The sequence below is a fragment of the Poecile atricapillus genome, chromosome 4, assembly GCF_030490865.1.
Source record: "Poecile atricapillus isolate bPoeAtr1 chromosome 4, bPoeAtr1.hap1, whole genome shotgun sequence".
Lineage (NCBI taxonomy): Eukaryota > Metazoa > Chordata > Aves > Passeriformes > Paridae > Poecile > Poecile atricapillus.
In genome coordinates, this window is record NC_081252.1 from 10,823,389 (window position 1) to 10,850,960 (window position 27,572).

The 27,572-nt window shown below is 41.7% G+C and overlaps 1 protein-coding gene across 3 annotated transcripts; it reads left to right on the forward strand.

Annotated features, from left to right (window-relative positions):
- Positions 1 to 27,347, forward strand: LARP1B (La ribonucleoprotein 1B). Of its 3 annotated transcripts, none has more exons than XM_058838703.1 (19): positions 1 to 636; positions 7,816 to 7,877; positions 8,619 to 8,678; positions 10,456 to 10,624; positions 12,020 to 12,163; positions 14,678 to 14,821; positions 14,928 to 15,096; positions 18,935 to 19,079; positions 19,301 to 19,475; positions 20,277 to 20,449; positions 20,618 to 20,989; positions 21,850 to 21,970; positions 22,481 to 22,686; positions 23,076 to 23,182; positions 23,652 to 23,809; positions 24,122 to 24,266; positions 24,743 to 24,852; positions 25,070 to 25,197; positions 25,402 to 27,347. In XM_058838703.1, exons 1-19 carry the CDS (start codon positions 414 to 416, stop codon positions 25,621 to 25,623), a joined length of 3,033 nt encoding a protein of 1,010 aa, XP_058694686.1. In that variant the 5' UTR covers positions 1 to 413; the 3' UTR covers positions 25,624 to 27,347. The 3 variants fall into 3 exon arrangements, with proteins under 3 accessions (XP_058694686.1, XP_058694685.1, XP_058694687.1); XM_058838702.1 differs by having other exon boundaries at positions 187 to 636; positions 23,655 to 23,809; XM_058838704.1 differs by lacking the exons at positions 1 to 636; positions 7,816 to 7,877; positions 8,619 to 8,678; ... (2 more) ...; positions 14,678 to 14,821; positions 14,928 to 15,096 and adding an exon at positions 15,876 to 16,126.
- The last annotated feature ends 225 nt before the right edge of the window (positions 27,348 to 27,572 follow it).

Here is a 27,572-nt window from a genome sequence, read left to right on the forward strand (position 1 = left end):
CCCCTCCCCGCGCCGTGCAGGTGCGGGCGAGGCCTGCAGAGCCGAAATGTCCGAAAGGCCCTGGAAAGCCTCCCGGCCGCGTGAGGTCACGGCGCACGGGAGAGCCCCGGGTCCCTCCCCCGCGCGGGCGGGGCCGGGGCAGCGCGCCCGGAGCGCCGCCCGTCCCTCCGCAGGCGGCGGCGGCGGCCCCGGCGGGTCGCGGTCGCTGTCGCTGGCTCGGCGCTCCGCTGTCCCTCCGAGCGGCCGCAGGGCAGCAGGGAGCCGGCAGCGCTCGGCCCGGCCCGGCCGGGGGGCACTGGCAGCGGCTGCGGGGCGGGGCGGCGAGGAGAGGAGGCGGGTTCCCCTTCCCCCGCCGCGGGCTCCTCGCCTCGGCCGCCCCGGCTGCGGCCCCTCCGGCGGGCGCACGGCCGGGCATGTCCGCGGCGCAGGTGTCGGAGCGGCGGGGCTGGGGGGCGGCCCAGGAGCCCCGGCAGCCCGAGCCCGGCTCGCCCCGCGGGGAGGAGGCGGCGGAGGAGGGCGGCCGGAGCAGGGAAGCCCCGGCGCCCAAGGAGAACGCGTGGACGCGGCGCAGAGCCCGGCGGGACAGCCCTTCCCCGCCCGCGGGGCCGGACGGGCGGCTCGGACCGCAGGAGCCAGGTGCGGGGCCGGGAGCGTGTGCGCGGCGCCTCGATGGCATCGGGGTGCTTTTGGTTTTGTTCTTTTTTTTTTTTTTTTTTTTTTTTCTTTTTTAGGAAGGAAGGAAAAGCGCGTGTTTGTCGGCGGCCGCGGAGCCGGGCCCGTGCTCAGCGCCGGGGCCGGGCGCGCCGGGTTTGACATACATGGGCACAGGAGGGAGCGCTCCGGGCGGGGGACGCGGCCGCGGACAGCAGCGCCGGGCTGGCCGCAGGTCCCGGGGCTTGCGAGTGGCCACCCGGGCCCGGCGGTGACCTCCGGCCGGCCCCTGGCGCTGGCAGAGAGGGCTGCTCGCCCACTCGTCTCGCTTAGCCTCCTTTAGAAGCGCCGCTGTGCCGCAGCTCTTTTTTGGCTAATTATGTAGCGAGGCCTTGGGAAGGATCCGTTACTTGGGTTTGGTTCCCGGAATGGGGTTGCGGAGGCTCTAAGCATGGCAGAAGCAGGCGGTTCGCTCGCTGTTGGGATTTGGTGTGCTTACACAGGGAGAGTAGCCACGGGATAATTTCCTGGCCTTATATCACTACACGTAAGATAAAGCTGTTTTATAGGCACCACACCGACTGAACGCGCATATGGCTTTACAAAGCTGGTCGTCAAGGACCTAACTTGAAATTGCCAGGCTTTATGCTTAGGCTAGCAAAGTGTTCCTAGAAGTTTGTAGCTTCTTGGAGTATTGTTCTTGGCTGCAAGTAAACTGCTGACCTCAAAATAAATGCTTCAGCCAGTGCTTCCAGAGAATTTCAATCTCAGCACTCGCTCCCGAGGGCACCTGGCAAACCTTTTTTGTGATCTCACAGCCACTTTTATCCTTGAATTAAACATGTGCTTCCTTGACAAAGAGAAATATATAATTTACAGTTTCAAGTATACAGGTCATACAAACGGAGACCACATTCCAGACCGCAAAATTTCTACTTTGCTGAAGAGCAGAACTTTCGGCAACGTGCATCCCCATCTTTATTATCTGGACTGTTTTGTTTATGTGTACTGACGCGCTCCTAAGTACCTGTTTGTGCCGAGCTTCCAAAAATGCAGCTGGCTGGGCAGCAGCTCGTGGCCCGCTTCATGCATGAAGGGCACTTGTCACTTGTTTGCCTTGCTGTGGCAGGAATAACAGCAGTGCTGCATCAGAAGCAGTGGGAAAGCTGCTTTTGTCGCATTAGCACCTTGTGTGCTTCACCTCTGCAAAGTTTGCTTTTCCAGCAAAGATAAAGCACGCAAATAATTGTTGAAGGAAGGAGGAGGAGGCAGGAAGGCAGCGCGTTCGCACACTGTGCTCATTGTCTGCTTCATTTCATGATTTTGGAGAGCCTTATATTGTTTTTCTCCTGCAAGAAGTTGTGCTTACCATTCATGGAATTAATAATTAAACTGAGGAGTTGTACTAGAGCATAATTTTCGGTGGGCAGGTGTATAACTGAGCAAATAAGGGAGTCAGTGTTGCTGGCAGTGGCACTGGTGAAGAACACACAGCAGGGTGTGTGTTTTGGTTTGGCCACCACCAGAAGTACCGTGAGGAAGCCACCATTCTTACCCTTGTAAAAGGCAAAGCAGCTGATCCTTCCTGGCTCTTTGAAGGAAGAAATTGCCATGTGCCTCCACCCGCAACAAGGGATGCATTTTGAAGAAACTAATTGCACGTTGGCAGGACAAAATCTGTCACACTAGGCCCTTATGAATGTTGTAGTATGGAAATTAGTCATGTGAAATAATAAGTGGATGAGCAGAACTACTACTGGGATGGAATGTAGAACTATCCGTAAAGAGGATAATAAAGTGTAAAAGGATCTCACATCAAAGCAGTGACTGGATCCTGTTAGACTTGTTGATCCTGGCGTAATTTGTTAAGTTTCCTGAGACGTGCACCTATGGTGTGTTCAGTGATAGTTACAGACTTGAGAAAATTGGCTCCAGCCTGTCATCTTTGGACTTTCAATTTATCATGGGATTGGTTTGTGATAGAGGCAAACCTGTCTCTTGTTACTGAAACAAACTGTTAATGTTGCCTGATACTACCAGGAAAATGTAAAAATTTGGCAGAACTGGGTCCAAGCGTTGTTACTACAACTGATTATATTTTTGTCTCAGATACCTTAGTAGTTTTTAGTCATCACACTAAACCTGACACCCAATGCAAACATATCTGAACTTTTCATGGTTGTGTTTGTTACCACAGTTCAGTGTTTCTGACCAAGCGTTTCACTAAACTTAGCTTCTAAGCAGAATAACTTCAGAATTACTTCAGAGGCTACTTTTACATCCTCATCTGCTTTTAAGTTGTGGGGAAAGACTCGTTTCAGGAATAAAATTGCTAGTGAAATTAATAGGCTTCTCTCTAGTTCAGGAAGAATTGTTTCCCTGAGAGAGTGGTTAAGCTTTGGAACACGCTGCCCAGTGGAGTGTCAGTCCCTGGGGAGGTTCAGGAAATCACTCAGTGCCAGGTTTTAGTTGACAAGGTGGTGTTTGTTCAAAGGTTGGTCTTGATGATCTTGGAGGTCTTTTCTAACCTTAATGATTCCTTAGGTCTAATCCTGGTGATCGTGGTCAGGAGGAGTGAGCTTTAACAGAGGCTGCCAGGTGATGAAAGGGGCAGTGATGTGCCTCCCTCCCCTTGTAGTGCCAAGCCAATGTATTGCAGTAAGTCCTCACTTCTTTAGGTTCAAACTGTGAGTTACCCATCCTCCACATAAATAATTTGCCAAGAATTGAGTCGTTAAAATAACTTTATTTCAAAACTTCTCCCACCTCTTTGTATGAAGCCTTTGGGTACTGCCCTTTTTGTGAGGCTGCAGAAAGGGAATCTGAATGACAAGTTCTCAAATCTTTGTGTGATTTGTATAGCTGATGTGGGTCTCCAATGACTTATTAGATGATTATTCAAAAATTGTTCATGAAATTAATGAAAATACTCAGTGAAGCAAAATATTTGTGCTGCTGAAGTGGTTGAAGTGAGTTTGCCTACTAGCATGTGCTTGAATGATGTAGCTAATTAAGCACACACTTAATTCTTTTATTTTGTGCTTATTGTGTTTATTTCTGGGCATCAAAGAATACATTTTATCTGTTTTGTATTTTGGTAGCAGAACCATTTCACTGTAGTGCTATTATATAAATCAATTTGCTTTAGTCTGACAGCAAACAGGTTGTAAAGGTACAGTTTAGTGATGATACACTGTGTTGCTAGGAATAGCAAACCTTAGATGAGTCAATTCATAAATGATCTGATTGTCAGGTTTTTTTATCAGGGTGTACTTAAGGCAGGTGTTCTCATTAGTTCTTAGGAATTTATGGAGTGTTTTAATAGCAGCATCTAAAAATTATTCAAAGCATTATCAGAAGTTTCAGCATTGACAATTTCCCCAACCCTAAAGGGATTAAAAATGTTATCCTTATAAAGCTGCTGCCTGTATTTTAGCTGTACATAACAGCATGTGTAATTTTGTCTGGGGTTTTTGCTTCTAAACTGGAGACCTGTTATGAAACTGAAACTCACCTCTCTGTGCTATGGCATATGCTACGTTTAACCATGAAAACTTCGGTGGAAATTGAGTCACAGGTTGCAGTTTTCTATGAAGAAGCTAAGAAAAACATGAACTGAGAAATTAAATATAAGGAAAATAAATAGCATAATGGTGAATCAGTAATCTGTTGTGGATTCCCCCCTCCCCCTAATGCTTGCTGTATTGCAAAATTGATGGGTTTTGAACATAAATAGGTGGAAGGATGCAGGTGTCATAAGTTGGTTAATTGCCTTGGTTAATTGTTCAAGTAGTGTTGAGATTGACAATCTAATGTAGTTTTTGCTATAAAATGCTAGAACTCTTGTAGGGCAGAATGTTAGGATAGTAATTAGGATTTCTTTTTTTATTGTTTTGCAGAATCTCTGCTCTAAGTCCATGCTCCGGATTTAAATTAATTATATTCTTCAAGGGATAATTTTTGTTGCATTTGCAATACTTCATCTGTTAAAAAAGTAGATTTAAGCATAGCTTACCTTCTTTAAAAATGGAATATACTGTCAAGTCTCCAACTGAGCATTGAAAGGAAAATACTGTACAAGTTCAACGTGCAGGCTCCAATTAAGTTTTGAAGAGCTGGGTGATTTTATCTGCTCCCTGAAGCACTTCTGGTATTTATGTGATGCTGTTCTTTCACAAAAGGGAACACACGTGCAGTCCAAGTAAAAATAAAACCTGAATATTGTCTAGAAACCCTCACAGCATTAACAGTGTTTGTATCAAAAATCAGAATGCATTCCACCTATATTTAGAGATTTTGCTTTCAGAAGAAATTGGCAATATCATCCGCCCCTTTCCATCAGAAAAAATTACTTGCTGACTATTTATTTGCAGAGCTTCAAACCATCCTTTCTGAAGTCCTATTACTTGTGATCCTGTTGTCTTTGTAATCCTGTTGTCATTGTGACCAGGGGTATCTTGGTGAGAGCTGTTATGTACAAACTTTGCTCCTCAGCCATCCAGTCTGCTTTTCTTTCTCTGTTGCCATTGTCCCAGACGATTGCTGCAGTTTTGGTGGTTCCAAAATTCATCTTTCACTTTTCAGACGTGCTGTTCCATTTATCTTGACATGCTGCACGTGGCATGTTTGTGCAGCCTTGTGTTTCTGCAGGAAGTGCCTCCTGCTAGGATGTGATCTGTCAGGAGTCTTGGAAGAACCATAATAAAAATGTTTTCCTGTGAATGCAACCTCGACTGCATGGAGTTTTGCCTCATCCTTGAGGCAGTTACAATTCATACATTTATTTATTTCTCCCACACCCTCAAGACTCCGAAACCCAGTGAGTAAAATCATTGAAGATCAGTGAGTTCTTTTATCGACACAGCATGCCACTAATGAACAGGTTCCATGTAGCATGTCACAGAATCAACCATTTTAATGAAGTTGTGTTGGAATTAACAAGTGGAATAGTTTATTTGGAAGGCCTTGTTGGGTTCTGCTGAAATGAAAGATGCCATTTTGGGGTACCCAACACTGTTACGGGATGTTAAACCAAACCCCAGAGCGATGTTAAGCAGAGGGCTTTTATCTGAACACCTGTTTTTGCCTGAATGGTGTCTCTAGGCCTGTTCATGGCAACAGAGCAGGCGTGACCTGGGTGAAACCTTTCAGTCACCTCATGTTATGTTCTTTTACTCACCCACCCTCCTTGTTGTTTTTCCTTCCCCTTTATCTTCCCTTTCATGCTTCACACTGAAGTCCAGCTCCCACGTGATAAGCCCCAGAAAGCCAGGGGGACCAGTTAAATTTTAACAGGCCAGGAAGGACCTGTTAAATTTGGTTTTGAGCATGGCTCTTTTGGGAGGAGAAGGAACTTTGTGGAGGTGTTGTCAGGTAGGGAAGTAGAGAGTGAGATGAGATGAGATCTCGAGCCCTTTGAGTTCCGAAAGGGCATCATCCACCAGGAGGTGCGTTGCCTAATATTCTCTTTTTGTTTAGCTTGCAAATGCATCTTCCAAGTCTTGGATTACTCCATTCAGATAAGAGGGATTCCTTAAAACGAGTTGGGTCTCATTCTGCTCAATTCAGATAGCCTCTCCTGCCGCCTAGAATAAATTATATCCCATGACTAAGATAGGGCAGCAACAACGAGCCTTGCGCTTCTGAGCGCCTCGCTACGCCCTGCTGACACACAGAGCAGAAGTTCTGGCAGAACAGTCCTTCAGCAGCAATTTAAGTAAAAGTGCTGTGAGATGGAAAAAGGGCTTCAGTCAGGTAATTGGACACAGACGTGTGTTTACAGCCACGCCGTGGCCGCTCGGTTTACCTGCACGGGTAATTGGCAGTTCTCCTGGAGAGAATTACAAATTTGTTTGCTGCTCCACCCCTGCAGTCGTTTGTCTTGTTTTGTAAAAGGGCAATTAGTTTACTACTGAGTGGCAAGTGAGAATTAGGGTTACACGGTCACTAAGAAACACACGGTGTGTTTCTTAAAGCTCTCAGTCTGAAGTTAATTGAGATGTGTGTTTTGTCTTTGTTTTAAAAAGCAGATCTGTAGGAGAGGCAAAAACCTGCTGGCAAATGGTGGTCAGGATTCACTGGATTCGTGTCTGGTGAGATGTCCAAGTTGTGCAAAGCATACAGATGAAATTCGTAATTTATGTGGCTACAAGTGATATTAAAATTTAGGCTGGAATGTGGAGTAAGCATTACTTTGTGCTTGTAACGTTTGCTGTGTATTCCAGGAAGCAGACAGAGAGGCTTTCCAGAGTCACTGGGGCACAAGGGTGGGGTTCCCAGTGTGGAGCCGTGATAAGGGAGATTAGTCACTGGATGTGAAAGAGATAAGGGCTGAGGAGGTGATGTTATCCCCGTATAAAATAATCCACTTGTGATTTCAGACACGTTCAGTGTTTCAAGCTTGTCTTGCAATAAAACACCGAATAAGAAGTTTCAAGGAATGGCTGTGACCCCCATCTGTATGGGAGGACATGCACTGGGAGAGCCAGGGCCTTACAGAAGAAATTAAGAGATGGTTTCCTGTTGCACAGGAGATCAGATGGGATCATTATAATGTTTAGGCTTTGACTAAGTAGTAGTTTTCATATCTTCCTTTGTTTGGTTTGGTTTGGTTTGGTTTTTTTACTTTGGCTGGATTTTTAGCTATATGGCTAAACTCTATTTGGCATCTAAGTAATTACTATAAAAGAAAATTACTAGGAATTTGGGAATATATAATTGTTTCTATGTTTATTTTTTTTTCCTTACTTGCATAATTATAGATTTCATACATTCTGCCTTATAAGTATAGCTTTTAATAGGAGAACTTATTGAATGCGTATCAGGGGTTTTCTTTGCCACTTGTTAGGTTAAAATACCAGCATTTTGACATAGCCTTGACCTTCTTAGTTGAAAAAAATGCTCAAAAGGAGCAAGGCAGCATCTTGTACACCTTGTTTGAAGGAAGATTTGCACTTGTTATGAATGTGAGTTTTTATGAATGTGTGTCATGTACTGTTAGTGACTTTATTCACTAAAATAAAGTTCATTGACTTTGATATCAAGCCCTCAGAAACACTTTGGTGTAGTGTGATAGAGCATGGCAGAGTTGTTAACACACACCTGCCTTACTCATTTAAAGTGCAGCCTAATTCTTCACCTGAAAATGTTTTTCTTCCGTTTCAGAACTACAAAATTCCACTAAAGTGATAAAAGCAGGGAAACCCAGGACAAGAAAAAGCAGCAAGGTTTGTATTTTTGCCTGTAAATATTCAGCATTATAAATAGGTGATACTGCTCTAATAAAAAGATAGAAGGTATTTTGGAGTTCCAACCAGAAGTGTAACGTTATGCCTTGGTAATAGACAATTTTGAACACAGAGACAAATTAAAAAAAAAAAGGAAATTAAAATTACGAGAGTTGCTAAATTGGTATATGCACAAGGGATAAAGAAAGGCATTTTTGTTTAAAAAATCAGTGGGATTGCATAAAAATGTGAAGGGGCTGCAAAGAAACAGCATCACTTTGAGCACAAGTGATGTTAGATTGGTTTTGGAAATCCTCCTTGCACCTTATGTGATTAGTGGAAATTTATGTGCATTAAATTTCCACTACGACAACAGGAGACACAGAGTCCTTTTATTGAAACATTAACTTCCTAAAATTTTGTACATCCACCACTTTTTAGGTTGGTTAATAGCTGCCAAAGTTTTCCAAAAAGTACAAGCCTTGAGCAGTAGATAGCTTTAAATCACATATGTGTAAGACAACATTTAGTCTGACAATTGTTTGTTGTGCGCTCAAATCTCTTTCAAAAGTTGCGTGTTTGTGTTCTGTTGTATTTCTTGTTTTTTTTAAGAATTGCTACTTTTAACAGCTCTACTCCTGGGGGTACTCTGGCTCTCTGAGCCATGACTGACATCTTCCCTGTGTTAATAAGGGCTAAATCAATCAAGGAAGGAACATAAACTGTTTGTCACCTTTGCAGGCTGATGATTTGGGTGATATCGCAAGCTGGCCGACCCCGAGCGAAATAGCAAACAATGAAGTAAGTGTCCTTTGTCATCCTCAGGATTTTTTCTCTTTTTTTAAACCATGTTGGCTTATCTGTTCAATACTGTTCCCCCCAGAATGTGCTTTAGGTGTTGTAGGGTTTCAGTAGAGGTTTTGTCAATAATTCAGGATACTGATGTGTGCTTAACTGGCTGCACTGGTACTGGAATTTTTTAGTGGTGTGCCACGGAGATGTACGTATTAAATAGTGCCTTGCTTTTTAACTCCACTGTTTAAAAAGTTTCATTTACCTTTTCTGCTGTTTTCATCTGTTTATGCACAGATGAGAAGGCCTTTGGAGTTGTGAACATGCTGTCCTCTCTTGCGGCTCAGAGCGCTTTGTGCCCGTTGCCTGAACACAATTTAGTTATTCTTAGTTATCTTATTCCTCTGATGTATTTTTCCCCTTCTGGGTTTTAAGTTAACATCTATTCTGTCAAATTATCTTCCTTTCTCTTTATCTCAAGTGATAAGTGCATAATGTGTTTTAGACCTCTCTGATGCTATTTAAAACTGGAAGAGAGCACAGATGATTGCAAATGGTGAGGTGCCATTTCATGTGCTGTAGCTCTGCAGCAGCATCCCTGTGGTGCTTTTGCTGTGTTCTTGGTCAGGGAAACCTCAACATTTGGGCTCAACAACATGCATTTTGTAACTGAAAGTGTCCAAATTTATGCAGTGTCTGTAAAACAAAATAACATTTGGTTTGTACTTTGTTTGTCTAGGGGAGGGCTTTGTGTTCAAATTAATTATAGCACAGTACTGCAGTATCTACTTTCAAAGCTGTCTCCACAATATAGGAAAATTCTTTCTCTTCAGCAGAAATGTCTGCAAAACTTCCCATTTTTCAGGTAAAAATTATATCTGATGATTGAATGATTTGGGTTGGAAGGGACCTTTGAAGGTCTTTAGTCCAGTCTCCCTAACCCAAGTGGAAGGGACATCTTCCACTTGATCAAGTGAGCTTCATCCAGCATGGCCTTGAATGTTTCCCAGGATGTCCCAGGGACATCCAACCACCTCTCTGGGCAGCCTGTGCCACTGTTTCAGCTCTCTCATCATGATAAATTTCCTCCTATACCTTGTCTGAAACTCTTTTATTTTAAAGCCATTCTCTGTTGTCCTATTGCTACGGGGCCTGCTAAAAAGTCTGTCCCCCTTTCATAATCCCTCTTTAAGCATTGAAAAGCCATGATGAGGTCTCCCTGAAGCCTTCTTTTTTCCAGGCTGAACAATCCCAGCTCTCAGCTTGTCTTCCCTGGAGAGGGGCTTCAGCTCTCTCATCATCCTTGGCCTCCCCTGGGCTCTCTCCAGCAGATCCATGTTTTCATGTTGGGGGCCCCAGAGCTGCAGGTGGGGTCCCACCAGGGTGGGACAGAGAGGCAGAATCCCTTCCCTCCCTCACAGTATTCTGTGAGCCCAGCTTTTTAAAGATAGTAAGTCTGAACAGTAGATACTAGTGAGAATATTTCTTTCTTTCCTATAAAGTACATTTTCATGTCTGAACTCATGATGCACACTGCCATTTTACATCTTTTGTTAAAAAACAAAAACTTTCTTAATCTAAAAACTCATTTTGTGGTCTTGCCATGTTAGCACAAAATAAAAGTATTTTAAAAGAGACTTGACAAAACAAGTCAATTCTTAAAGTTCACCTTGCTGAAGAGGCTGAAAACAGGTAATAAAAAAGGAATTTTAATATCTAAAGGAAATGTGCACCTCCTGCTATCAGCAGCTGTACTGCCAGAAATAATTACCTGTGTCTCTTACAGTGTAAGATTGTAAGTCATAGTAAGAAGCCAACAAATAGAAGAGAAAAGGAGGAGAAATCCGATCAAAAAAGCAATAATGGAATCAAGGACAACCCGGAGGCAAAGCCAGATGGTCCAGCAGATAACACTAGTGAAGATGAAGCTCAGACTAATAACCAAAGGAAAAAAGGTGAGTTTAGGCACTGTGTATAATGCAGCAATGCACTGTTGATACAGCTGCATAGATTCCAGTTGAATGACTCGATAAAACTTCTCCTGGTTTGCCTGTGCTGGGTGAATACAGAATATATTGCTGTCTGCATGGAAGCCTCAGCCAGGCTGCCTCCCTCAGGGCTTGGAGCATTCTGTTCAGTCAAGTGAGAATTCTGGGGGAAAAGCAGCTTGTGCCCTACTGATGGTCCTTGGAGCTCTGACAATTTCTGAAAGATTTTACATTTCTGGAGACATTACTGTCTCTGGTATCTTTGTTTCCCTTGATAGGTAGCACTGTGTTAATTTAACTTAATGTACATGTATGGGTGTGTGTGTGTGTGTTACTGCATATACATCAGCACTTGAGTTTTCATGCTCTACTATTAGCTTGCACATTGAAGTGATCATTTGAAGACTAAACCAGGTTATTTGCTTCTTTTTGATCCAATCTGTTACACTAAAAATGGGAAGCAAACCTCTGTCTCATTTGGTCAGGAGATTGGAATAGGCTGGAGAAGCAGCAGCAGGAGTTTCAAGATCAGCTGCCTTTTTGTCTTGCTTCTCTGCTGGTGTTTTTTCCAGATCCTAAAGACCTTTGCTGTTAAGCTTTATTAATCTTGTTATATACATATATGTATGTATGCTTTTAATTTTTTCAGTCTGAGTGGAAATCTAAAGCAAAGCATTCCACAGATAAAACATGTTTTTTCTTTTCCCCCCACCACCAGTGCAGAGAAGACATCTTATGTACTTCTATTTCTTAGCCACAAAGGATGGAGCCCACAATACCAATCAATATTCTAGTTAAATAAATTGCTAGTGGATACTTTAGGCCAGCCTGCAAATAAACCAAAATAAAGCTTTGCTAGTAATTTTTGATGCATGTGAATGAACTTTGAATATCTTGAGATGAAAGTACAGTACCACAGCTAAATTATCAGGAAAATTTGTATGATTTGTGGTTGAAATCTTTATTGTGGTAGTTAATTTTATATGTTATTTTTTTACCTCAAAGTTTCATCTACAAGTTGTAAAATTATATAGCAAGGAATTTGCTATCTGTATTTAACACTGACATGGCTGTAAATTCTTGATCATGGAGCATCTAAAAAGCCATTAAATAAAATGTTTGCCTTTATTTCTTATATTTGAATCTTAGGTGAGGTTGCAGTTCAGTTTCAGAAATTCCTGTTTACTGCATTTATTATTTAGTAACTTGTAATATCTTAAAATTTCAATGTTAAGTTTCTCCCGCATTTTAAAATTTGAAATCAACTGTTGCTAGTTTTACAAGGAAAATTCTGTAGAGTCTTTTCAGGAGCTGAAACTTCAAGTATTAGTATAATTAAGAGTAATATATTAACTTTTCAAGGTAACAAGCAGAAATGGGTGCCGCTTCACTTGGACGATGTGAGGTCAGACAGTCAAGACAGAGCAGGCTCCCGAACGAGCTCCAGATTTGTGCTGGAATCAAACAAGTTAATACCTCATAACAACAGAAGGAATGAGGCAAGAAGTAAGTAGTTCTCAGTCTCTGGCTCTTGCTGTTGGTGGCAAATAAAGTGTGCTATCACATGAGCTGGCAGTTCATGCCGAAACTTAGCTCTGCCTGCAGTAGGTAAAACCCGGTGTTTACATTTGCCAGTGACCAGCAGCATGTGTATTCCTCTTCGTGGCACCCTACACAATCCTGTCCCACAATTTTACAGTACAGAAGGTTTGGAAAAAGCCTCAGAAGGTGTCTGCTCAGTCCTGCTCTGCTGCTGTTCCCACAGCTTGTTGCTACCAGAGCAGCTGCTTGTGGAGCTACACTTTGAACTCTGCTTTGGCACTTCTACTGATGTTGGTTTTTCCTCCGAGCTGGACCGAGTCCCTCAGATCCCTGACCTATTTCTCAGCACAGCTATGCAAAAAGCTCTGCTGACACCACAACTGGTGCTGCTTCTGGTCCTTGAGTGTTGTGAACACAGTTGGTTAGGTGGCAGAAATCTTAGGCTGAGTGAAAGTTGGTTGGTTTAGGTTTTAAAATTGCACAGTTTGAATGTTTGCTCATTATAATAAGTACTGGGTACTACTGACATGGACTTTATGAAGTCATTTTAGGAACGTGGATGTAAGAGTTTGATCTGGATGTCTGAAGGATGGATAGGGGTGGGAGGAGGATTTTTACCAACTATCACTTCCTTCGGCAGATTTTTTTTTAGGATGGTCAAATGACTGAAAACCACACACATACAGATTATATTCTCTGTGAATTCAGTTTTATGTGACAGGACTTGAGTGTATGAGCATACACCTGTGGTTGTAGGGTTCACTAAAAACGTTTGCTAAACCAAGATTTTTAATACAATTTTTAGTACATATCTTTAGTCAGTCCTTTGTTAAATTTAGCTTTGATGCAGTAGGGGCTGTATCCCCAGGCCTTCCTGTGGCTAAGTGGTCTCCCTGGCATCTGAAAGACTATCCACTTACAACTTGGGGAAACTTTCAGTAAAGAAGTCTCTGCGAGTGTTAGGAAAAGAGAAAGAAAATGAAACCTCCTCTCACACAATTCCTCTCAAAAGTGAAGAGGGAATTCCACCTGTCCCTAAGTTTTGGGGTGGATGGAGCCCAGGTCCCTGGGTCTGGTTTGCACAGTTGCTGTTCAATGGGCAGAGTCAGGGGAGTGGTTGGCAGCTGCTGCCAGAGACAGAAGGAGATTCCAGAGAACCCCTGCTGCGGGATCCTGTCATCAAGAGCTGGCCTTGAGAGCACCCTCAGCCCATCTGCAGATGACCCCGAGCTGAGTGCTGCAGTGGACATGCCTGAAGGACAGGATCCCACCCCTTGGACCTGGGCAAGCTTGGGAATTGGCTGATGGGAATCTCATGAGGTTTAACAAGACCGAGTGCTGGTGCTGCACCTGGGTGAGAGCAATCCCTGGTATCAATCCAGGCTGGGGATGAGCAGATGGAGAGCAGCCCTGCCCAGAAGAACTTGGGGGTGCTGGTGGGTGAGAGGCTGGACATGCTCTGGCCATGGCACTCACAGCCCAGAGAGCCAAACGTGTCCTGGGCTCGTCCAGAGCCCTGAGGGCAGCAGGGGAGGGAAGGGATTCTGCCCCTCTGCTCTGGTGAGACCCCACCTGGAGCACTGCATCAGCTCTGGGGTCCCAGCACACGATGGAGATGGAGCTCCTGGAATGAGTCCAGAGGAGACCAGCAAAATGATCAGAGGGATGGAGAACATCTTCTGTGAGGAAAGGCTGGGAGAACTGTGTTTGTTCAGGCTGAAAAAGGAAAGGCTTTGGGGTGACCTAATTGTGGCCTTCAGTACCTGAAGGGAGCCTGCAAGGTGGAGAGAGACTGCTTAAAAGGGCATGGAATGACAGGACAAGGGAGAATGGTTTTAAAATGAAAGCAAGTAGGTTTAGATTAGATATTAGATAAAAAAAAACAAAACTGTGAGGGTGGTGAGGGCCTGGCACAGGGTGCCCAGAGAAGCTGTGGATGTGTTCTCTGGAAGTGTTCAAGGCCAGGTTCGATGAAGCTCTGAGCAACCTGGTCTAGTGGAAAGTGTCCCTGCCCATGGCAAGGGTGGTTGGAGGAAGATAATCTTTAAGAATCTGTCCAACCCAAGCCATTCTGCAATTCTGTGATTCCCATCTCACTCCTGTAGTGGTGGGAGTTGTCCAGAGGAGGAGACTGAACTGTCCTGATCATTCCTTCCTGCCCTGAGCTGACCACTGGTACTGTGACCTCTGAGCTGGCACCAGGGTGTCCAGCTGCTTCAGAAGCATTTGGGATTGACTGCCAGTCCATCAATTGCCTCCTTGCTGCTGACCCTCCTGCCTGAGGGGTCCCCTCAGGCTCTGGCAGGGCTGGCAGACCTTTCCTGTTCCTCTCCTGCACCTTTGGCTCTGGCCACCTCGGCATGGCTGTGGGTTGCCTGGGCTCAGGCTGTGAACTCTGGTGGCATAAGGGACTTAGCGGAACCGGGATGTTTCGTTGTGATTGCAGCTATCTTGTGTTTTGTTTTTTTTCTCTTTAAGATTGGCGTCGTGATAGAGAAAAGAGGGACGACCATGACGAGGTGTGCAGCGTGAGGAGTGAGGGTGGCAGCGTCCGAGGGTTCTCCAGAGGCAGAGGAAGGGGGAGAAGCAGAGGAAGAGGACGAGGCAGAGGAAACCCCAGCAGTATGCAAAGAAATGGATACGTGGCAAAAAACTTTCAAACTATGGTTATAATGTTGCTGTTTTCATTTTCTAATGTTGTTACTTTATGTTCTCTTTTATGTTGAAGTGAACTTTGACTATTCAGTTGGTTATCAAGAGCTGTATGGTGAAGGAGTTGACCAAGTATTTCAGCCTGAACTTAACCCTGGTGTGATTTATTACTATGGTGACGGAACAGGAGTGCAGATGTATTCTGTGGATGAAGCACTTCTCAAGGAATATATAAAACACCAAATGTAAGTAGATTGCTTAATGTATAAATATTTTCAGAGATCTAGTTAAGACAAAATAACTCATTTCAAACAGTGTTGAATCCTTGTTATCCATGTCAAGTTGGAGATTAAGGCATTTCAGCTTAACTTTTTGAGTTAACTTTGACCATTTCTAGTGTGAGCTCGAATTTATTCACTGGTGGGGTGGAAAAACTTGAGTAATGGGGAGGAGTTTTCAGGAAGCTGTTTCTGCATCTTGTGCTGTAGTCTGGCTCTAACTCGTATAACTGCTTTATTTATGGTACACAGCCCTCTTTATGTTGTCATGTAATTGAGATATGGATGTCTCTGAGCTTGTGCTTTTGAGTACTGTTGGTCTGTTTGCCTGTAAAGCTCTTCTTGGGTGACGTTCCCCCTATTTGCTCTCAATTTCACTTTGAGAAGTCTCGTTAGTGTGATGTTTTCAGTGTGTTTCACCTGAAACATGTAACTGAGAGAGAGAGGGTAGTTTTGCAATGATGCTTGATTTTTCAGTAATCTGAAATGTTTACTTTCTCGTGTATACCATTAGGCAATGAGAAACCATCTGGAAGACTGATTATCACCAGGAGACAAGTCAAAAAGGGCCTGGAAAGCACTAGTTCATTTTAAAGAGACTAGTTCATTTTAAAGTTTCCACCACTGGCAGATATTTCATCCTCTGTACTTGCGTTTCTCTGCGATGCCTCTGTGGTGGTTTTTGATTGCCCTCATGTTCCGTACAGCAACTTGCTTATTTTATTCTCGCTTCTTTTGTTACAGTTGACGCAAAAAGGAAGAGAAAAGCCTCTTTAAAGGGCAGAAAGTATCTGACATGTGGCTATCAACTTCAAAACTTCTATTGCAGTCTTTTTTTGCTCTTGCTGCCAGGCCCCTATGAGACCTGACAGTGGACATGTACCCCCATGTCAGGATAATCGGCCTTCACTGTCCTCAGACAAGTGGGGGAGGAGCACAGCCACTCCACTGTTGGCCAGATTTCTGGGCATGCAGTGTAGAATCCAGACCTCCTAAGGTAGGACATGACGATGTCCCCCTCTGCTGAGAAAAATGTCAGTTACAGCACTGGTCACATCTGACTTCTGGGTATATTTGTATTCCCTTTTGGCACCGAGAGGTTGGCAGGTGTTGGTAGAAGACTTGGCGTGGCTGGATAACCGCAGCCATTGGTTGCTTGCCTGGTGTGAACTCCTAAGGCATTTGGTTATGGAGTTTGCTTTCCATGAGAGGGAGGTTCCTGAGCAGATTTAGAAAAGCACTTCACTAGTTTTATTCTCTCTAGACACACAAAAAAAACCAAAACAAAAAAACCAAAAAAAACCAACAACAACAAAAAAAGTGTTTTTTGATTATTCCCTTAATAATGATGGGAAACAGACTTTATTCATCAGTTACCTATTATTAGGCCCTAAATTGGGGTGACTTTGTCTGCCTTTCATAATTTAGCTATAAAATATTAAAGTGACTATGCCAAAGAAAGAAGTGTATAGAGAATAAAGGTACACAAAATTGTTATGTCTCAGAGTTCCTGTTGGAGTCCAAGATAAATCAGGATTTATTAAAGAAGTGAGACTGAATCCTAGTGGATGAATAAATTTTAAAAGTTTACCTGCTTAATAGAGAAAAATCTCTACTGAGTTGATGTGTAATGACAGGGAGAAACACGTTACTATCAAGCGATTTATGCTTGTTCCAAGAACCAGCTTGATGTACAACAGAGTAATATTTGTGTTGCATATAAAAATATCTTCTATGTTTTTAACCACAAGCTGAAGTTGTCAGCCTGAAAAGCTTCAGTGCTTAGCAGCTCTTCATTCTGTAACATGCAGCAGAACTCTTGTTTAAAAAGTCCTTTTGCTTTAGAAAATACACAAATAAAAGTTCAACTATCAACTCAATAATAAGGAAATGGACTCTGAAAACGAAGAAGAGTAAAGCTGGAGGGAGTTTGTGTGTTTAGGTTTGTCCCTCTACTTGGAGCAAACTTGTGCATTGTCTTCATTTATCATTAATGGTCTTTCACATTCCTTTTTCTAGAGTGATGGACATCAAGTGAGGCAGTTTGAGTCAAGTTCAGTCATTGTCCCTTTCTGCTTGTGGAATTTTTAACTAGGTGAATCATTACAGGATTTTACCTTTACTGTATGATTGTAAAGGTAACACTAGTAAAATGTTGGTTTACGGCATTTGTGGTTGCTTATCTTCTAGACTGGGAGGGGAAAAGGAACGTAGCAGCTCAGAACAGTAGACAGGGTACTCTTGAAAGAAACTACCTCTTTGTGCCCAGTTGCTTCACTGATTATACTTGGCTCTGAGTAAGAGCTTAATTCTCCAAAAGCCTTGTTCTCTTCTCTGTTTGCTTTGATTTAATAGCAGTGTTTCCATTTGTCCTGTCTTGTCCAGCATTGAGACTTTAAATTCATTCTGTCTTGGAGCTGAGTGTTGGTCAGAGCACAGTGCTGATTCTGCCAAGGTCTCAGGGTTGAGAGGTTGCATGGGCCATTCACGTGGGTGTTGGACTTGAGGATCCTTGTGGGTCCCTTCCAGCTCAGAATATTCTGTGTGTGATTCCATATGTTTCATAGAGTCAGCTTTTGCTTCAAATTTCTTCAGCTACAAAAAAATTAGAGAAAGAAATGGCATCAAGGTGCTGCTTGAGTCAGTGATGGCATCAGAGTGGCCTGCTCTTGGAGACTTTGGCCTTGATCCCAGCTTCAGTGGAGAGAAGCTTTGTTGTTTTATTCTTTGTTGAAAGTAGAATGATCTTTATTTTACATTTGCATGTGCAGCTTTTTTCCTCAGCATTTTAATACCCTCTCATTTTCTTTTTGCGCTACCTCTATTTTTGTCACAGAATTTTAACTGCTTTCCATTAAGTCTTTCCCTGCCTGCGTTTTTCTGAATGTGACGAGGAGTTAGTATTCCTTGGATGTGCTGTGTAAAATCATGGTATGATGTGTAAGCTGTATGAAAGGCCTAGATTTCAGCCATCATGTAAATCGAGGGGGTTTTCCATTCTTGTTCATAGGACATTTTCTCATTCCCTTGTTCTGTGTGACAGATCATGATTTGAATTCCTTATTTTTCGTCTTCACTAAGTATAAAACCTCTTGACACCCGGATTGTTTCCTAGAGCAGCTTCATTGTTGAGACTTTGTCTTTCTGCTGTTTGTCCTTCGTCTCTGTGGTATTACCAGATTCCTGAAATGTCCTTCAACATCATCTATTCTCTCATACTTTTTTCCTCCATGAGCTGTTGTGCCTTTGTGGTACAGTTTCATGCCAAATACAACATTTCTGGTTTTGTTTTCTCATCTTCCCACAAGCATGCCTGATGATTCAGGGTAAATATATCTGTGCCTCAACACTCAGATAGGATACTTAAGCCTTCCAGTGCACTGGAAACTGGGACAATAAAAGATGCAGTTCAGGATGAACTGGTACTGCTGTGTGGGACATAACTTATGCTCTGACTGTAAGCAGTGCTTGTCCTTCATCTCTATGGAGGCCAAGACAATGTGGTTCCCTTCTGTCCATGTAAGTAATGAGGGAGGGGGTGGGTGAAGGAAAACTGGAGAGTAGTTTTTGCCTGTGCAAATGTACCAAGGCTTTGATTTTTACCCCTCTGTGCTGTATTGAGTCATAAGTCTGTCTTAACCTGTCGAGCATGCTTGCTGCTCTCTGGGTCTCCTGAAGAATGGTTTTGTTGATGTCAAAATATTTGTTTTTTTTAATGGAAGACTTTAACAAGGAATCTGGGTTGCTGCTTTAGGACTTCCTTTAACTGTAGAATAAGCTCAGGTTTGTATGTTTCATTCTGCAGTGAGTATTATTTCAGCACAGAAAATTTGGAGAGAGACTTCTTTCTGAGGAGAAAGATGGACCAACAAGGATTTTTGCCTGTGTCACTGATCGCCAGTTTCCGTCGGATGCAAGCTCTGACTACGAACGCTGCACTCATTTTGGAGGTACAATCATTCAAGAAGGATGTATTTGAAAAGTTGCTTGGTTAATTCTGTGCTGCCATAGCTTCATACCTTCAGAGTTATGAAATTTATGTTTGTAATGACAGGGATTCTATAAAGAGGCTATAAGTGGCCAAGTTGGTGGTTTTTTTGGTTTTTTGTTTTTGGGGTTTTTTTTTTCTTTTTTTGATAGTTTTTAATGTTATAATATGCTTGTCACACAGGCCCTAAAGGACAGTACAGAAGTTGAAACTGTGGATCAGAAACTAAGAAAAAGGGTTGATCCAGAAAAGTGGCCAATTCCAGGTCCTCCTCCATGCAACCTGCCTCCAACTGACTTTTCTCAGCTCATCAATTGTCCAGAATTCATACCAGGCCAAACTTTTGGCTCACATACTGGTAAAGGATTTATTTTTACAGAAACATTAGTTTAGGGCTGTCTGTCTAGCTTGGGAAGTTTGCCTCCTGATACCGATTTCATAACAGAAGTTGCACTTTTGGTAATGGTTTGTTCAGCTGCTCTGCCTGCCAGCCTTGCACTTGCCAAGTCACGTGGCTGATGTGAAGCAGATATAAATGTCTCTTGTGTGTTATGGCTGTGACCATTCTCCAGAATATAGAATGGTGGACTACAGTCCTGTGGAATTAATAATAGTAATCTTAAACAAGTCCTAAAATCTGCTTAGTTTTTGAGGCAGCTGAAAGTTTGCTCTTTATTTGGGGCACCCTTGTTTTGGATGGGAAACTCATTCCCATTTTTAATAGGGAGATGCATTTGTTTGCTGACAGCCCTTGGCAAGGGAGTCTTTTTGTAAAATGTTGGCTGAAATTAAATTGGAAAAATGAAGATGGAGTTAGGCACCCATCCACAGAGCTAGAGAATGACACGGAGAAAACACGATCCTAATGATGCTGCTCTTTTTTTTGTCCTCAACAACACGTAATGTCTCACTGTGGCTATGAAGAAACTTTCCATGGAAATAAATTCTTAGAATTGATTTTATTCTGAAATGTTGAGTGAACTGTGAAAAGCTGTCTCTTAAAAATGAAAAATTTTTTGATCAGCGTTATGCTTGTCCAGAGAGGTAGAAAAATGGTAGCTATGGTTAAGAGAAAGGGCAGTGGAAACAATTGCAAAACAAGCAAAATAGAACCTAAGCAATCCACAACAGGAGCTGAACTACTGTTTTCTACTGCTAGAGTCTGCACCAAGTTCTCCAAGAGTGGGAAGCCCACTGAGTCCAAAGGAAAATGCTGAATCAAGTAATTTTCAGGCAATGTCTAAAGGACTGTCTACAAGTTTGCCTGATTTGGACTCTGAGCCTTGGATAGAAGTGAAGAAGAGGCATCGTGCATCCACTGTCAAGCTAAAGGTAAAACCAAAAACCTTTATGTTACATTTAAATAAACAAATGCAAAAACAACTCTGAGGTTACACTGTAAACCAAGCTTTAAACATATTAACATATGTGATGTTTGAGAATGCAATGAAGTTTGGAAAATCATTATCCAATTATAATATAAAATCTTTTCCAACTTAGGAGACTGTTCCTATACCTGATCAAACATCAGATCAACACCAGCCACCCCCACCTCCAGAGGAACAAGAACAGGAAGAACTTGAATTTCTGTTTGATGAAGAGATGGAACAAAATCAGTGTCGGAAGAATAAATTTACTGATTGGTCAGACAGCGATTCTGATTATGAAATTGATGATCAGGATGTAAACAAGATTTTAATTGTAACACAGACACCACCATATGTGAAAAAACATCCTTGTGGAGACCGCACTGGCAACCGTGTGTGCCGTGCAAAAATGACATCAGAACTTGCTAAAGTCATTAATGATGGCTTGTACTACTACGAACAGGATTTGTGGATGGATCAGAGTGAAAACGATGCCATGATGAAGGTAATTCTCTCTAATTTTTGACTTGAAAACCATGCCTGTCTAAACAGTTCCCAAATTAATTTCAGCCTTCTGCTATGTAGTTGTAAAATGCTACAGAAAAGTGACAGTAATTTGCAGGCCTGCTGAATTGTCTTTACAGCTGAAAGCAAACCCAAGCTTTTCATGCCACAGACTTGACCAAAAACAGTGAATGAATATTTTTTGTAAGGTTTTGGAGATGGTTCAAGTTTTCCAATGTTTTCTTGTTCTATGAGTAGTTTGTTTCATAACAGATGCAAACCCCTACCCAGAGGTGAAGGGGGTACGTGTCAGACATGACATGATGAGAGGGAAGTAATACAGTGATTTTAAAGTAGTTTTATATTAAGGTTCTGTTTGTCTTGTAGTTTGTTAGAACAATAATTAGAATGATGTTACCTAAACACTGAGTGGTGAGGGAAAGGGGCTGCTTCTGTGCACAAAGAGGGGGAATTGGCTTCATGGACAAATGGAGCATGTTTGTACAAAACCAAGATGACAAAGGTGGAAATGGTTGTTGAGAATAAGAGCAAGAAATTAAGGTAGCATTTAGAATACGGATTAGAATGGACCAAGAATAACAGCAAACAGGAAGAGGGCAGTGAGAAATAGCAAACTGCAAGAGAGAATATTTCCTTTTTTGTTGTTGTTACAACAAAATGTTGGACTTCATAATGATTTGACGGTATTTTTCACGCACAGTATGCATATGTCCCACCTGAGAAGGCACGTGTCACTTGTGTGTCAATTCTGGCTTATTTTCTCTTCATGAAATGCATCTGTTTCTCAGGATGGTATCTATTACCCTGCTTTGCATTTACAATTTGCTTTCTCTAATCCAGCAAGAGATTGAGAACTTCAAGAAGCTAAACCTCATTAATAAGGATGAATTTGTTAGTCTTGTACCAGAAACTGCTGATCCAACCCAAGAAGTTCCTCCAAGACCTCCAGGGTTACAGAAAGGTAAGTATGAAAGTATTTGTTTTTTAGAATCTCTGTGATAAAGAACAACTCTGTAGGTGTTCTGACTCTTTCTGCCTGTGCAGTATTTTAATTTTGGTTCAGTCAGCAGTCTGAGGGGGCTTTTTCTTTGCTAATTTTTCAAATTGTCAGCTGTTCATGGGTAGCGTGGTTTCAGCTGAATGACAAGAAGCTGGCACTTGTTCTCCTTTGTTGTCACTCTCCACCAGCACCAGGTGCTCTTTGTGTGACTTGGAATTTATAATGTGTAAAGTTGAACTGCAACGTTTTATAGAAACCAGCATTTTTTATGGGATACAGGGATGGAAGGAAATGAGATTAGAATTTACTACTTGTACCATACCATTACTGAGCAGTCACAACATCCATATCTTATCTCTTGTGGTATTTCTGATACAGTACTATTAACATTTACTGGGTCGCATTCTAATAGCATCTCTAAAGTAGCTCAGTAAAACCACCTCACTTTCTCCTTCCTGCCTCTATATTTAGCAGAGGAGCTGACCTGTAATTTCCTAAGTACTGAAGTACCTCCAACAGCAGGAATGGCTCGATCACTGCCAACAGCAGTCCCAGATTCCCCCCGTTTCCACCCTGGCTTCGTCCCACGAACACCTCGCACCCCCAGGCTCCAGGATCCCAACAAAACACCCAGGTTCTACCCTGTTGTTAAAGAAACACGATCCTTTGATGTAAAGGTAAATGGAAAAACATGTTTAAAAAAAAAACCCAAAACAGCAAAAGCCTATAAAACTCATGTTTGTGCGTAGTTTAATAAGAATTAAAAGGCAAAAAATTAAATGCTTGTATTCCTATTGCTTAATTCCAAAATATTTACCATATTCCCTTTTTTATTTCTATTGAACACTTTTTGAGTCTTCTTCCTTGAAAGTCATTTCTAAAAGAAGTGTAGTGCTTAAGATTTTTGATTAGTTACATAAGACTAATCTTCAGGTTATGAAACTGTGGTCTTGTGACTTTACAGCTTGTTAGATAACAGAATGGAAAACTTTTAGATCTGTGTTTTAAAAGGGAGAGAATGAGTGAAGTCAAATTAGGGAAATAAATCCTTCATTTACTTTCTTAGACTCCAAGAAAAAGAAAAACGCGCCACAGTACTAATCCTCCCTTAGAATGCCATGTTGGTTGGGTGATGGATTCCAGAGACCACAGGCCAAGAACTTCCTCTGTGAGGTAATTGTTGCTGTTATTCAAAATTTATTTGCATAAAATAGTGAGATAGTTCTCACTACTAATGAGAAGCTGGCTATAAAAGGCAATTTATAAATTTATAAATACAACAGAAGCAAGAAAAGAATAATCAAGGAAGACAAAAATACGGAACACAGAGCAGTCTGGAAACAAGCTAGGCAGATTGGTGTTCACAGTGTTGTTTGATCCATGATACAGCAGCAGTAATGTTACTCGAGGCACTGATGTTCACTTCAGTGGTCATTTAAAGTCAAGCAGGACATCAATGTTTAATTATTGTTATCCAAAACTGTTTTATTTTCAACATATTAGCCCAAAATTTGATTTTCTTGAGGTGCACCCAAACCCAGATGCACTGCAGCAGTTCCCAAGTGACCATACTTCAGGCATAGGTCAGGGTGGCAGAAAAGCTTTGTTTACAGGGCAGAAATATGTTGGATTTTTTCTCCAGCAGTTCCAATGCCTCACCTTCAGAAGGAGCTCCACTGGCAGGTTACGGCTGTACTCCAAATTCTCTTCCCAAATTCCAGCACCCATCTCACGAACTGTTAAAGGAAAATGGCTTTACTCAGCAGGTGTACCACAAATACCGGCGGAGGTGTTTAACAGGTAAGCTGCTCCATGCACTTCCTAGAACTTCTAGAAGCTTCCGGGTGTTGTCTGATACCAGTTTTCTTCCCATTGTTCCACATCCTTACTTTTTCTTGGGAAAGGCAAGCAAAATTTATTTGGTGCCTCTGTTTTAGGAACCTTGCTTTCCATTTAACTTTACATTCCCTGACAAAAAAATCACCCTCAAATTTGAACTGAAGTTACCAGAAGATCCTGGTGTGTTTTTCTCTAAAGGCAATGTACTTTAAAATATTCTGGTGAAAAATTAAAATAGTGGTTTTGTTCTTCCCTTTCTTTTTTTTCTTCCAGAGAGGAAACGGTTGGGAATTGGCCAGTCCCAAGAAATGAACACACTTTTTCGTTTCTGGTCCTTTTTTCTGAGAGATCACTTCAATAAGAAAATGTATGAAGAATTCAAACAGCTTGCTCTAGAGGATGCAAAAGAACACTACAGGTATTTTTTCCTGAGTCCTCACCATTCCTTTTAAGGACTGTGAAGTTTACATACATCTGCAGTGAACGCTTTTAGTACTGCCTTTGACTTTTTGTAAATCTTTAAAATAGCAGTGTGTGTAAGTTATTTTAATAGGAAAAAAACAGTATATAGTTGTGCTTTGCAGATGAATAGCTGACTGTGCAGCGTTTCCTGACCTGTTCTGAATTCTACATTAACTTGTTGACCATGACGAGTGAGTTCTGTACTAACACTCCTCAGATCCTTCCTTCTGTAGATGAAGACATTCTTAACCTCATTTTACTTCTTTAAACTGGTTCCTGCCTTACAAAAATACCAGAAAAATGACCACAAAGGAAATTGTTCCTGCCCTGCAGTTCTTGGATAGAATTAATTTCTTTCCACCCAGTTCCCCCATCTCTATTTCTGAGCTGAAGAGACAAGGTGGAATTTTGTACCTCTCTGTTCTGTTCCAGGTACGGCTTGGAATGCTTGTTCAGATTTTACAGCTATGGCCTGGAAAAGAAATTCAGGAAAGAAATATTTGAGGATTTCCAACAGGAAACAAAGAGGGACTATGAAGCTGGTAATTATCTCAGGCCTGTCGCTGCTCACACTTGTGGTAACATTAGTTGAAGATAATCCCAATTCCTTGGCACTGACTTGTTAACTAACCAAGAACAGCTTTTATTCATGTTCTTTTTATCTTCAGTTCTCTTAAAAATATAGTTACAGTGAATAATTAAGTTTATAATTAAATTTGACCTTTGTAAAGCGGTAAAATTATCTTTTTCTGTTACTAGGTCAGCTGTATGGACTTGAAAAATTTTGGGCTTACCTAAAATACTCTCAGCACAAGACTCCAGCTGTTGACCCCAAACTGCAAGAATACCTGAGTAAATTTAAGAGACTGGAGGACTTCAGGGTGGATGTAAGTTTCAATGCCTATTTTAAATAATGTTTGGTCTACTAATAAATCACTGCAAAGTAATCTGAGAGCAGTACTTGATTTCATGAAAAGGCAACCTGATAAATTCTAAGGGCCTAATCCTTTCAGTCCTACAAGTCTGTGGAGAGGCAGAAATACCTGGCTTTATGGCAAAACACCTAACAGGTTGCCCATGTTTATTTTCAGCCTCCTATTGGTGAAGAATCTGGCAGGAGGAGACCAGGCGAGGAATCAGGTCATCGCAGACATCAGTCCAACTCTTGTAAAACACTTTCCACCACCAAACCTGCTGCTGCCTGTCAGTCCCGGCTGCTGGGAAGTGTTTCCTGTGGGAATACCCTGCAAGCCTCTGCGGGCCATAGCAATGCTGCCACAAAATCTATAGAAGGTGATGTACCAGAAAAATAGACTTTGGATGTGCTCGTGCCCTCGAGAATCAACTTTGGCATCACTCCCCTAATCTGGAGATCTTCAAGGCGAGGCAATCTCTACTATGTGATTAGAAAAGACAAAGGATGGGATTCTCTTTTTCACAGGATATAGTTCCAAAACACTTGCCCTAGGAGAGTTGCTCTTGGTTATGGGATCATTGGAAGGATGCTAGGGAAGATTCTTTGGCTTCAGTATTGCTTTCCTCAAGCTTTTGTTTACAAAGAACTGCATTCCTTGCATATGCAAAAAATACTTTGAGGGATGCCTTACATTTCAGCTCAGATTTCTTAAAAAAAGGTATGATATATACCCATGTTATCTACTGTGCTTTCCTTACCCATATTTCCCCATTACTTGTATTTTACCAAAGCAAAAAAGATTACATTATATGTAGAATATTAAATGGAAAGGAAGGATCTATGTGACTGGTTTGCTTTCAAGGCTTAACTATCAAAAAGTATGTTTTTCTGCAAAAGCACACTTGAGAACATGCAGCTGTATATGAAACTGCATTTCTGGATTCTGTTTAAAGATATAGTTTCTATTTCTTTCAGGGTCTCCATAGTTAGTATTTTATAAAGTATGGAGTTTGAGTGGACATAACTGGGATAGTTGTGCAGATATTTCCTTCAGTGCTGGTTCTTTAATAACTCAAGCAACAGAAAACTACAGGGGAAAATTGAGCTTTTGATTTCATAGTGTCTTAAATTAACATTCAGTATCTCAGTTTGTGCAGATTGTTAAAATAGCCAACTGTTCATACTCTGGGCTTGAGAGGTGTCTTCATTTGAATTCTCTTATGAAGTCTAGCAGGAGAGGCATAATTTTGAATTTTTTTTCTCCTTATTTCAAGTAATAATTAATTTGGAGGGAAACAAAGTATTCCTTGTAAATTTTAATTTTTGTTTGCTTTGTTTTGCAATATCTGAATGAAGTTCTGCTTAAATTGTGCTCGCTAAGCCTAAATGATTTCAAACAGGTCTAAAGACAATTTCACTGAATGTAAGTTATTCAACTAGAAATCCATTTTTGTAGCTGAAAGAGGGGGATGTTTATAACCTGTCATGTCTTACTAACTTCATTACTTTGTTTTTAAAGACTCAAGAAGAACCAAGTGAATAACTTCTCTTCCAGGGGTAGGTGAGAGGAATTCCAGCTTTTGTTAGTTAACTGTAGAATTCCTTCAGTTAACTTTTAAAGTTGTGATGTCTAGCACAGATGCCTTAAACTGACTGCCCAGCCATGGATGGAGCTTTAAACTAACAGCTCTCAGAGGTTATAATGAATCTGTTAATTTTTCAGTCATTGTCCTGTGAATCTCACTGAAAGAAATGATGGATGTTTGCATTGAAAGCAGTGGATCGTAGCAGTGACTCTCCCCACAGTTTATACCATTTCAGCACAAAATCCAGCCTTTTGTCAGTGGCCTGTTCTAAATAAATTTGAATGAACACATACCAAGATTTGAAGTAAATATCCTATAAGTATGCTGAAGTGACACATCTCAATCCTGTGTTTGATCCATGCCTTTTGCTACCCATGAAAATGATGCGAATGTAAATTTGGACTGAAATTGTATATAAAAGTAATAAACTTAAGATATTTCAATTTTTAATTGGAAAATGTGCAGATTAAGCTTTTAGTGTGTGTAATTTTTGTGATAACTTGAAAAATTTTATAAAAACAACAAAAAACCCTAACAGTGTTGTATATCAAGTTTCTTTCCACCTCCCCAAAAGCTTGAAAAAAAACAACTTTAAAGAGTGTAAGGCTGTAGATTTGCATGAGAATTTCTGCTGCACTGTGTTGGGGAAACCCAGCCTGGTGAATGTAGAAGTGCTTCTTGGAATCTTTCTTCAGAAGAAGAATCAAAAGAGAAATGTTAATTTAAATTTGTCATATTTGTCAAAAATACGACAGGTGAA

Coding starts and splice junctions, on each gene's coding strand:
- LARP1B (XM_058838703.1), top strand. CDS start 414: ATGTCCGCGGCGCAGGTGTCGGAGCGGCGGGGCTGGGGGGCGGCCCAG. Junction 20,990..21,849: donor AAAACGATGCCATGATGAAG/GTAATTCTCTCT, acceptor TCTCTAATCCAG/CAAGAGATTGAGAACTTCAA. Junction 23,810..24,121: donor CCGGCGGAGGTGTTTAACAG/GTAAGCTGCTCC, acceptor TTTTTCTTCCAG/AGAGGAAACGGTTGGGAATT.